Source organism: Pezoporus flaviventris, unplaced genomic scaffold, assembly GCF_033815535.1.
Source record: "Pezoporus flaviventris isolate CSIRO_AGI_PZ_B2104156 unplaced genomic scaffold, CSIRO_AGI_Pfla_v1 ptg000001l, whole genome shotgun sequence".
NCBI classification, from domain to species: Eukaryota; Metazoa; Chordata; class Aves; order Psittaciformes; family Psittacidae; genus Pezoporus; species Pezoporus flaviventris.
Window position 1 is genome coordinate 22,391,833 of NW_026892549.1, and position 12,103 is coordinate 22,403,935.

At 40.5% G+C, this 12,103-nt stretch overlaps 1 protein-coding gene across 1 annotated transcript; it reads right to left on the minus strand.

Annotated features, from left to right (window-relative positions):
* Nucleotides 1-4: 4 nt before the first annotated feature.
* VPS26A (VPS26 retromer complex component A) lies at nt 5-11,681 on the minus strand. The gene is made up of 9 exons (XM_061448153.1): nt 11,565-11,681; nt 8,207-8,356; nt 6,413-6,485; nt 5,351-5,507; nt 4,775-4,939; nt 4,198-4,304; nt 3,048-3,116; nt 2,625-2,767; nt 5-1,756 (listed from the first exon to the last, which is right to left on the minus strand). Exons 1-9 carry the CDS (start codon nt 11,565-11,567, stop codon nt 1,643-1,645), a joined length of 981 nt encoding a protein of 326 aa, XP_061304137.1. The 5' UTR covers nt 11,568-11,681; the 3' UTR covers nt 5-1,642.
* Between the last annotated feature and the right edge of the window lie 422 nt (nt 11,682-12,103).

Sequence of the window (12,103 nt, forward strand, 5' to 3'; positions counted from 1 at the left end):
GATGTTAGTGAGAATACAGCTATTTTAATAATTCAAATAGCAGCTCAGTATGTTTCCCGGTTGTTATACATGGTTGCACAATCTGAGGCTGGTTAAATACAATCAAGTTTTCAAAAATCTCTTGGAATCATTTCCAGATTATAACATGCAAGTGACCATGAAAATATTTGGCTTTTTACTTTAACTTTCTGAACAGGCACTTACATGAGGGAGTTGAATTTGCTCTCAAAGATATCTGCATTACAAGTATACCAGCATAAAGTACAGCACTGTTGTCTGCTTTATCAAAGTGCCATAGTAATAAAACAGTTCTTACAGAAATGTAATTCTATTATTTACTTACTCATAAAGTAAGGTTACCAATGACACTTGCACCAGAGTTGAGAAGCCTTGGTTTAAAGACCAAGTGAACTACAAGCACAAGTAGCCTTCCACACAGCAGGCTTCATTTCATGCCCAAGTCATGTGTCTGATAACAGACCTGCATGCTCAGTTATGAATAGATGAAAGCTATTTTTAAGCTATTTCTTCAAACACTAAATGCATGAGATGATTAAGAGAAACAACCTGCTGTACCAGACAAGCTTCTAACAGTTTTAAGGCTTGCCTGGCTTCAAAATACCTTTCCTGAAGACTACAAAGGAGCTTGTGTGCCCTTATAACAGGTCCAGATGGACTAGGAGGAGGATGTCCTTTTGAGAACATTTCAACTCTCCTGTCAGGACAGTGAAGAGACAGACTCTGAAAACAGTAGAAGCAGGAAGCCAGGAGGAATCACAGTTTCACGTTTTTGCTAAATAATCTGTTACCAGCATTTATTTCATCAGTAAGAGATAACTACCTTCAAATACTTCACCCACTCACCACCTGAAGGTGAAATCACAACAACATCTCTACAATGGCTGGTTACCAGGCAATGAGCACTCAAAAGTCAGGAGTGACCCACACGAAAGGCTTAGAGAAGTATGGCAGAGAATGGGGGGAAAGAGAGCAAAGATGCTTCCTAACATTCTTCACTACTGACAGATTCAAAGCTTCTCAGAAACCTTGCTAAGGTGTCTGAAGACTCCACAGTTATAGTGCATATACATGCAGTTTCAGTTAAACCCTGTCTAACACAGTAATAAGTCTTAGGACAAGTAAGTGTCTTAGGACACAATCTCACTGTAAACCTCCATTTTTAGTGTGATTTAGTCAATTTTATCTTACTGTAGTTTCAAAATAAAACAAATGGAAATAAGCAACATTGGAAAGAAACATGCAATAAACAACATGACAAAAGGGAAATGCTTTAGTCTACACTGTATAGGTGATCAGCAAAAATCAAATATACCAGCCTACCATGCATGGAGATAATCAGATTTAAGATTATGCATATCCAAGTGCATATAACATTATCAAATAAAAGTAAATGTGCAGTATAAAATATAGCTTAAGAAAGTTCCAGTGTTTGAGAAAGCACTTTATTTTAAATGTATATACATACTTGAATGTTTAACTGAAGAATGCTTTAGTAGTATGGTAAATGCAGCACTGCAAGATGAAGGAAGAGAGTTGTATGGGAATTCGGCTTTCTTTTCCCACAGGCTGCTGCCACCTTTAACCTGCTGATGCATCACAAAGTTTTTCACCTTAAACAAGTTCACATTTCAGGTTGCTCAGCAGATGTTTGTGATTCTGGAGATTCAAATCGCTGGTGAAAGTTTGTTCGTTGTTTCCTCAGTTTCTCAGGAGCTTTTCTCCATAAAATTATTTCCTGTTTGAGGAAGCAAACACTTTTGAAACCACCATTAAGTCAGCAGCATCAAATATTTTAAGTTCCTGATAGACAAAGACTTTTTGGGGAAAAAAAATAAACAGAACACAAAACCCAAAACACCACAGACCACAAAAACTGCATCCCCATTAGTTACAGAACAGTGCAGTACATATGGAAAGTAACAGATGACAAAAGTAAATTTACATATTTTGTTACTGCCTGAACACTTACCTTTATTAATCTTGAGTAGTCACTTCTTTCCTTAACAACCCTGCTCTCAACTTTGAAAGGATTATAGTTTTTCTTCCTCTTTTTCTCAAAATCCAAAGCCCATCATGGACACTGTATGCTTGGCACAGTTACATTCTGTTCAACATGTTTAATTACACTGCCTTGACTACTCTTTAACAGGAAGATTCTGACCTAATCCACATAGCTTCGTTCCAGTGCTACTCCTTTCATGACCTCAACTTCTGTTACGTTTTCAGTCAGATGTCTTATCCCTTACTATAATTTTGCAATTTTGAACCTGGGATAATGCTAGGAGGAGAAACCTACCTGCAGTAGTTTAAGTAAGCAAGCAAACAAATGCAACTCAAGCTTATTTTACCCACAAAGTGTTTTCCCTGGATATTCACAATGCAAGGTTGTTCTATGGCATGAACATCTTATACTTGCTAAATGAGTATCAATCATTCCCCTTGACTACTTTTTGCAAGCTAACATTTTCTGTACAGCTTCCAGTACACTCACCAGCAGAAATGGTTATGCCATACATGAAGCACAGGTGGCTTTGACATGCCGAGCATTCAAAGCAGCATGTACAACAACAGATAATTCTGCAACAAGATTCCTCAGACCATACCTGCTGTTTGAAGTACCGTCTGTCTTCTTCATCCACAAGCACTAGATTTAAGAAGTACCTCACTGAAAATTTTTTGTTCACATCCCTCATTGTTGGAGTTGGGTCATAGCCTGCTAAGAACAGTCTTATGGGAATCGATTCGCCTTAAAAAAAAAACAAAACAAAGTGATAAAAAAATCAGTCCTAGAATTTCCAGTGGTAAATAAGGGTAAGAATTACTAGGATCCTAGTGAAGGATAGGTGAAATACCCTAAGTTAATAAAAAATGTCTGCTTTGAAAAGGAAAATCCACTATCATTTCAGCAACCTAAGAAGTGTAGTTTCTCCAAGAAAAATCTATACAAGTAATCTCTTCCCCTCCAGATGTTTTTAAATACAGTTTTAACTCAAAATGCTCACTTCAAAACCAGCACAGTTACTTACCTTTAACCGGTGCACCATCCATTATTTCATACTTTGCAATGGTTTCAGTCTCTGTTGTAGTACTGGGTCCTGGTGAAACAAATTTTCACTGTGAGAACACATGCTTCAGTTTTAAACATTTAAAAAGCTTTATCACAGCAATTTCTACTCTGCAGCATTTAATTTACACAACACGACATTTTTTGACTTGGTCTTGTGTACAAGTTACACACAGCTAAAAAAACCACCCTCTCCCAAGCAAAACATCTATTTCTTACTCTCTCCTCCCCACACTAAAAAAAGAGGCAGTATTTAGCACTTCAAAAGAAGTCTGCATATGCAGGCATTAAATAAGGGACAAGCACGTGGGATAAGACTTGTGAAACCACTCTGTTTGGTGACCAGTGCTAGCGATCAATACTGCTAAGCCATGATCAGACTAGGAATCTGGAGGGTTATCACCTAGCACAAGAACCACCTTTCTCCAGAGACTAGGATGAAGAAACCAGAGCACCTAATTTAGCCACAAAAGCCAACAACATAGTAGAGCTTTCTGCCATTCCTCTATTGCTATGGAAGCTTTCCCATTCTCCACACAAACAGCTCCCTGGGGCCCCAGCCACTGAGGAATGAAGTCACGAGCCATAGCCTCTTGCTGCCTTCCTAGTTCCAAAGTGTACAAGCCTGATCTGTAATATTCAAGCTGTTGCTGCTTCAAAGCCTCTTGATATTTCCATCATATCAGTCTGAGACCAACTGGAAATGGCACTTTTCTAGACCATGAGACATTCATGCTAATCTTTACCAAGCCCACTTTACAAGCTTATCTCTGCAGAGGCAAGGAGTTTTCAAGATTCATTTCATACCTTCTCCCTTGTTAATTATCTATCAAGACTGACAAAAATGCTGCATATTTATGCCCAAGTTCCATTTACAACTGTTCATATTTGTGAAGCTAGCCCAACAGTCACAATCCCAGGACAATGCTACAGACTAAGTTGACTACTACGTACTATTACCAAAGCACAAAATGCAAATGGTAGTCAAACAGCAGTAAGAAAGAAGCACATGGAGCATTAGTTTAGCCAAAGCTGCAACTCTTTTCTCCAGGTCTGCATAAGGCTCAACAGACATACAAGCTGCCATTTCTTTTAGACTTTATCTCTCTTACCAATTCCAGTAATCTCCTTTTTGATCAGCTGCAACTCCATATGCTGAATTTTTATTCTCACTAAGAGGAAATAAATTTTTCCAACAATCACATCCTTTAAATGATACCTTTAAAAGAACAAAATTGGGGTTTTAATTAAAGAATAAACACAATTTTTACACCTTCCTGAATACAAGTTATCCAGGCAGTTGCCTTATCTGCTTGTTAACTACTTAGAGCTTACTTCCCCACCAAGCAAAGCATCTCAGCTAGACCAGTGCAATTAGCACCTTTCCATTATTGCCATATTGGTAAAGGAAGTACTGCAATTATACTGAAAAAGTATAAATGCAGAAATCAAGTCTTAAATATTTGCTACTGACTTTCCTATTAGCACTGGAGGCAGAAGAGACAAGTATTTCTCAAAGATCACTATGTAATTAGTACCCAATAACCAAACAGCTCAACACAATAATTGAAATTGTTGCTTTACATTTTAAATCTCCAGATGCCACAACTGTTCATCAAATATTATGTACTCCATACTTATATCCCCAAGATATTTATTTCAATTTATTTTGTTCTAAGTGACACTTACTTTGACTTATTGTATTCAAACTCTATATGAAGACAGTCTTCAATGCCTACTTCCATTTTAATGGAGTTGTTCACATCTGGGTATGTAGCAAGCTGGTGAACAATCAGATCATATTCTTTCACTAAGTCTGACAGCCGTCTCACTATTGTCACTTTCAGAAAATACCTAGGAAGAAAGCCACCAAGTTAGCCATAATTATTCAGAATTGCATAAGCAAAAGCCCTTTGAAGTACAGGTTGTCTTTGAAAAACAAGAGTATACTCTTAAGCCTAAGCAGAGAAGAGTAAGACACCAAAATACAAGATAAAACACTTGTAAGTAGAAACATGGGGACCATCTTCACTTGATTGAACTGAAAGAATTTTATCTATATGAACAACACTGATCAATTCCAAAAAAGTAGAAATGGCTACATTATTACAACCTTAACTCCAATCAAGGCACACTGTTACACAAGTTACTGGCTGCAACATGTCTGATTTGAAATCCAAAAGGAGGAAGAGGGGTAGAGGGCAGCATAACTGCTAAATTACAAATTTTCTGCAGGGGAGGAGAGGAGTCTTAACAGTCACAAACCTCAGTCTGACATTGGCACCAATGTAGGATTCGTATGGCTTTTCAACCTGCATGAATTCAAAGTCATAGCTTCTGCTTTGGGTCAGCTCTCCAGGTAAGGCCAGTTCTTTCACTAAGTTTACAAATTCGTGGGTATTGCTTTTGTCATTGAAGAGTTCTACAGTTGAGGAAGTTAAAAGGAAAACATGTTACAGTGTTTATTTTTAGCAGACAAAACTGTCTCTATTTTGGCAGCAGAAGGTAGGAGAGGACAACAGAATCAATTAATTTGAGTTACACGTATGTGACCAAATGTTGTGTCCAATTTCTCCAAGTTATCTTCAGTTTCAGCAACCTATAGCAAGCATTGATAAAGAACTAACTGCAACAAGCAGAACACATTAAGCTTCACCAGCATGGCATTTTTTTAAATGACAGTTTAGCTAGCTTTAATAAGTACCTCTTGTAATTCTCTGTAATTAGTGTTGCCTGATTTTGGCTTCAGCATTTATTGCTGAAGGCACAAAACCTAAGCAACATCAAGACTAGCTCATACAGGACAGGCCAGCAATCCCAGCTGGTCTCCCACAGATTAACACCACCTATCAAATGATTTATTATTACTACTAGCTTACAATCAAAAGGCTTATTAAGACCACTGGTCTAAGACAGCCACTTGGAAACAAGTGCTTAATACGTAAGCACAGACACAGCAGTTTCACAGCAACAGCACCTCCTGACCAGTGTCATTATAATTCATCCTAGATCTGTCATGCAATTCTCAACAAGACAGAAAGTTAGAAAAAATTACATTAGTCTCAAGCGGTTCTTAATCAAACTTTTAACCAGTCTGACAGACAAAACACTATCCCAGTTCTCTCTCACGTGCACCTATCTTCCTTCCCAATGACTCTGAGTAACACAAATCAGTACATCATCTGGATTAAAATAAGGAGTATATAATCTTCCTTTGGCACTTTATCAACTAATCTGACAAAGTTGCAATGTTAGAACCAAACTGCTGACAATGCAAAGTTACATAAACCACACACACCTAATATCCCTTTTAGAGCTTAAACTCACCAATTTGTCCTACAAATTCAATTCTAATTCCTTGGTGCTCTAGTCTCTTTCCATGCTTAAGGGAAACGTTCACCTAGCAAGGGAAAAAACAATTAAAACAAACCACCAGTTACATTTTTTTCCAACACTTTTAATACATGATCCCAGTAAGAAGACAAACATTACTACATTCCTATGAAAACTGAGACCTCTTCTCAATAGCACTACCTGAGCTTGAAGGCAACCAAATTAAACAGCTGGTTATGAAATTAAGCATTATGAAGGCACCATTAAAGCAGTTAAGAAAAATCTAATCATCCACAAACCTGAATTTATAATGAAGCTTGAAACCCTTGAGTCTCAAAATTAATAATCCCAGCTAGACCTCAGGCAGAATTCTCATAAGCCAGTTGTGACCCTTTTGGAATCTTTGAAGGCAGAAAGCTTCAAGTCATCTTCTGACAATCATATTTGGAAGTCCAAAAAAGAACTGCCATAAGATGCATTCCTTTCAAGTCAAGTGAATCTAAGTCCCTTCCTCAGCTGCCAGCCACATAGTGGTGTTAGAGAAGTCAGTGAAAAATAACAGATAATGAAGCCTACTATCAAGACCTTCGCTTGTGAATTTGATTCTCAAAACCACACCTAACCTAATTCCATACTCTTACTTTCTATGGAAATGCAAATATTAAGCATACATAAGGTTCTCTTACAAGGTAGTGATGACTAGAGGAATTCCTGTACCTTAAAACCCAGTATATTGTTGATATCAGAGTAGGCAGTAAACTACTTGAATAACTTATCTTTGTGGTAAAAAGGAGGAAAGAAGTAGAAAGAAGTTTTCCAATAAACTACTAGTCTTCCAGACCTCCTCATTCCACTGTGCTTCTGTTAGCCATATGGCTAACACCTTTCATCATCAGGCACTTCTCAGGCATTGCCAATAAAAGTGAGAAGTGCTCAGGCCAACAAACAGAAAAAAGCTAGTTTTCTCAATTTCCCCGAGTTTTGAGGCCCATCTTGCAAGACTTTCACATCCCTGAAAAGATCTTTCTAGAAAACCAAGATCTTAGCATGGAAAGATATTGTAAGAGCAAAAAGATGCCCAGTGACAACAGGTTAATCAAGACCAAACTAGCTATTTGGAAGTCAATCTCAGTACCCCATACCTGGATCAAATTTCTTTGAGGAAAAGTAAATCATAACAGAATCATTCAGAGGGCAGGAATAGCTCCAAGTAAAACCAGAGTGATGGCAAGGAGTCATTGTCTCTCCTTCACGCACACACCCCCCCAACAAGAAAAAGTCTTGTTGATGCAGCAGCCAGCTCAACTTCATGTATTACTGGTCTTATACAATTCCATAAACCACTCCAGGGCATGAAACACAAGGTTTAGTTTCAGGGTGTGCAAAGCAAGCTGGCTTTGCCAGCCAAAAACCACTGTTACATGGCTGGGTCGTGGATTTTGGAGTTCAAGGGGAAGCAGAAGCAGGAGGATCCAGTCTGGAATAGTTTTGTTGTCAGAAGCAATGACAGGATTGCACATGGTTGCACAAAAAGCTTATTCACAAATGCAAGCTGACATGAAACAAAACACTAGTAAAACATTGGGTTTTACCAGTTGCCTGAATGACTATAGGTAAAAAAAAAAAAGAAAAACAAACCCACATATAGGAAAACAGTGTTTCCTGTCTGAATAATAACACAAGCTGAAATTGCAGCCCTCGCTTATATCAGTTTTTCATTTACCTTCCTATAGGCATTCATACACCAGAGTCAGTAAAGTATTAATACTCACTTTAAAAAAGATTTACCTTTCCTGTAACAGATTCTCCATCATAGAAGAGAAAATGCTTTTCTACTTTACCATCTTCTGTTTTGATTTCTGCTGTTTTTCGTGTTTCAGCATCATTGAGAATAACATCAATCTCACCAACAGAACTGAAGAAGCCTCCAAGAAAACTCTGGAATAACAATTAGAAAAGTTACTACACAGTGGACACACCATTTAAAACGTGGTATTTACTTGCAGCTGTACATTATACATTGGAAAAAAACATTTGTGCTCCCATGAAGCTACAAAGCCATTATGTATTAAAGACCAAAGAAACAGCAATGACAAAAAGACACTTGTTCACCTCACAAATAACTGAAATGAGGTCAGTAACAAGCAGCAACAGCTTTTACAAAATATAGCGTTTATTAAAAAAGTACACAGCGTAATTACCATTATTACTCCTACAGTAAAATACTAACAAATATTTTAAACATTACTGTTGTAAACACAACTTTGGTTTCTGACACTGCAAAGTTTACAATCACTGGTTTCACTTAAAAAAAACAATTTTTAAACCACACTTCAAAAAAAAACCAAACCAAACAAACCACAAACAACAAACTTTTAGCAAATATATTCCATCTGGTTTAAGATTTGAGATATTATTAAACAAACAAACAAAAACTTAATGCTTTATACCCGCTATAACTTACTGCATAAATAGCAATAACAAGTATGATCAGAAGCAAGGCAAGTAACAGAGCAAAGCAGGGCGAAAAGAAACAACAGGGGATATAATACAAGACCTAAAGCATCCCCCTGGTTGGTGAAGGGAAATAGGGATTTTTATTTGACGTCTCTTGCTACGCCTCTTAACCAATAAGGTGAGCACTAACAGGTTCAAGAGGCAGCTGTTCGTCATGCAGTCTAACTTAGTTACTCTGCCATCAGATAGAGTGGATGTTACAAGTTTACCTGTAATACTGCTCCAGGCACCAATCCATTATGAACACCAAGTGTTTGTCCTCACCTTACAACAGCATTCCCTAGGCACGAACTTTTGACCAGCACCAAACATAAGAAACTAGGAGACATCATCCTTTGACCTTACACAAACATTTCTTACAAGAAGCTGCAAAACATGTTAATGGCTCTATGGGAAACTCAACAAGATAAGGACAAAAGTCAACATTTTCTCCTAAGAATTAAACAGTAATCTGCTTTGATGTACTGTAGCAGACAACACTAATTCAGTACAATTTTGACGGGGGTTGGAGGAAGTACACTATGTTCTCAACAACAGCATCCACTTCAACTATATGAATTTGGTATATATGAAACAGTCATTCTCATTTCATCAATTTCATATAAAAAGAAAGAGTAAAAACACATTTCAACACATTGTGTTGAACCTGAAGTTTGAAATATAGCATCAATAGCAAAAAGTCTAGAAGAACAGTTTGATCCGAACAATACTCCTTAGCAGCGTCAAGACTGACTTTTTGCTTACCCCTACAAGACAAGCAGAGACATAGTACAAGCCTGAGCTATAAAACACTGATTCACACAAGATTAAACTGACTTTCTATTTGTTCAGATAGCAAGCAGCCCTAGTTCAATCCACAAAGATGTACAGAACTATAGCTGAAACCCAGTTATAGCTACTTCACATTCTCAGAGGAAAGAAACAGATGATCAACAAGGTGGTCAAATATAACACCAAACTGTCTTCCAAGTCCCTGCCAAGCACATATTTGCATTAACTGCTGAAACAAGAATTTTTTATTTTTTTTAAAATCACTGCACACTAGAACCATTCTTGATTTTTGGCTCCTGGGGAAGTGAGAAAGAAAGTTTCAGTAAGAACCGTTAAAAGTTCCTGTTGAACATGCCCTTATCTTTCCCTTAGAAACTGTACTCATATTTCCAGATTAGCCTTATACACATACACACACCCCCCCCAGCTAAACCTGGAAGAACATTACCTTTACATAAACATCATACAAGATACCCTCACAGTACCTTCCAAATTATGAACCTGTACCAACATTTAAAAGTCAGCCAGACCTAACATTGGTAGCATAGGACTTCTCGGGACACTGTGCATGAATATTTCAACTGTACCCCTTCGAGATTAGCCATGATCTCATCTAGAGAGGACAACAACATATGGAGCAAAAAAGTCAACAGCTGGTATCTCCTCCAGCTGCTATCCAAGATACTGCTGCAAGGAAACTATGCAAAACAAGAATATTTTAAGAAGCCATCATATGGCTTATTATGTTACATCTTAAGAAAACGAGGAGAAATAAGGTTTTCAGAAGCTGGCCAAGTGCTAGGCTATGTTCTTGATTTCATGCAAAAGACAGACGCTGAAAATTTTGCTTCATCAGGGTCAAAAATCAACCTGCATTCAGTCCTTAAGTGTTACGGCTGTACTAAAGGCCTTCAAGGGCTCCCAGCAGCTGATCAACAGTGCAGAAATCCCAGCCTGAGCTTCACATACAGCCCTAAAAAGTTTTTCCATGCCCAATAGATAGAGACATATGTTTAAGAATCCACATGCTTCAGAACCAAATCTAGCTTATTCTTTAAAATAATGTGGTTTTTTTCAACCTATACATCGCAGCACTCCAAGCACTTTGCCTAGACCAAGCCTGCTAAGCACAAAGTGGCTTCTATTTCACCAGCCCTGAAGGATCACTACTAACTACTGTCATTTTAATTGCTGCCTTAAGGGACTGCTGAAAGATCTACTTATGTTTTCAGGACTATCACATGCACTCTCTCCAAAGCCTCCCCGACAGCAGCTGTGTAGGAAAAATGGAAGTCGAGCTCCATGGCTAATCCCCGTCCTGGTGAAGACGTGCATACGGAAAAGCTGGGAAACATCCCAAGCCTTAATCCATAAATTATATTATGAACACCCAAACCTTTGTTTTTCGCCTGCCGTCTTGTCAGCTCTCCCCCGAGCCAGCCCCGCACAGCAGCGGCTCACGCGGGGAGGCCGCCGACACCTCCACGGGGCGGCCGCGCCCGGGCCCGGGCACAGCTCGGGGCGAGGCGGGCAGCGGGGAGCAGTGCGGCCGCATGACGCAGGCCGGGGAGGGGGCGGCCAAACCGGCGGCGGGGGGAAGGGTGTCACCGGGCGCTCTGCAGCCCGGCCGGAGGTGAGGGAGAGAGGACCGGCAGCACCGGAGAGCAAACTGCGACCGGCGGGTCGGCTCTCCTCACGCACAAGCCGGAGCCACAGGTGGGGAGGGAGGGAGGGAGGAAGGGATGGAGGGAGAAAGGAGGAGGCGCCGCCCGGCCAAACCCCGCCATCGCCTGAGGCGGCGGTTGGAGAGTGGCGTCCCGCGTACCGTGGCGGCTGCGGTCGCCGCTCCCGCACTCACCATGGTGCGCTCCCCTCCGCGGCTGACTACCCACCCCGCGCGCCACCAGCACCAGCCGCCCGGCCCGCGCCCCGGTCATGTGACCTTACAGCCCAGCCACGCCACGCCTCCCCCCGCCGCACGTGACCGCCTCCCTCCACCGTTCCTTCCACCCACCGCTTCCCGCTCCAAGCCCGCCGGAGGGCCGGCCCGCGGGCGGTGACGGCGCATGCGCGGAGCGCGGGATGGTGCTGCCTAGCGGCCGGGAGGTGGCAGCGCCCGGGGGATGCCGTCATCCGGAAGTAACGGGTGAAATGAGAGCCGTAGGATCAACCACGCTGGAAAAGACATTTAAGGTTATCAAGTCCAACCGGTACCTCAGCACTGCCAAGTCCACCACTAAACCGTGTCACCGAGGGCCACATGGTTTTTGAGCACTTGCAGGGACGGTGATTCCACCGCTGCCCTGGACAGCCTGTTCCAATGGCTGACCACCCTCTGTGAAGAAACTGTTCCAAATATCCAGTCTAAACCTACCCTGGCACAGCCTGAGGTCGTTA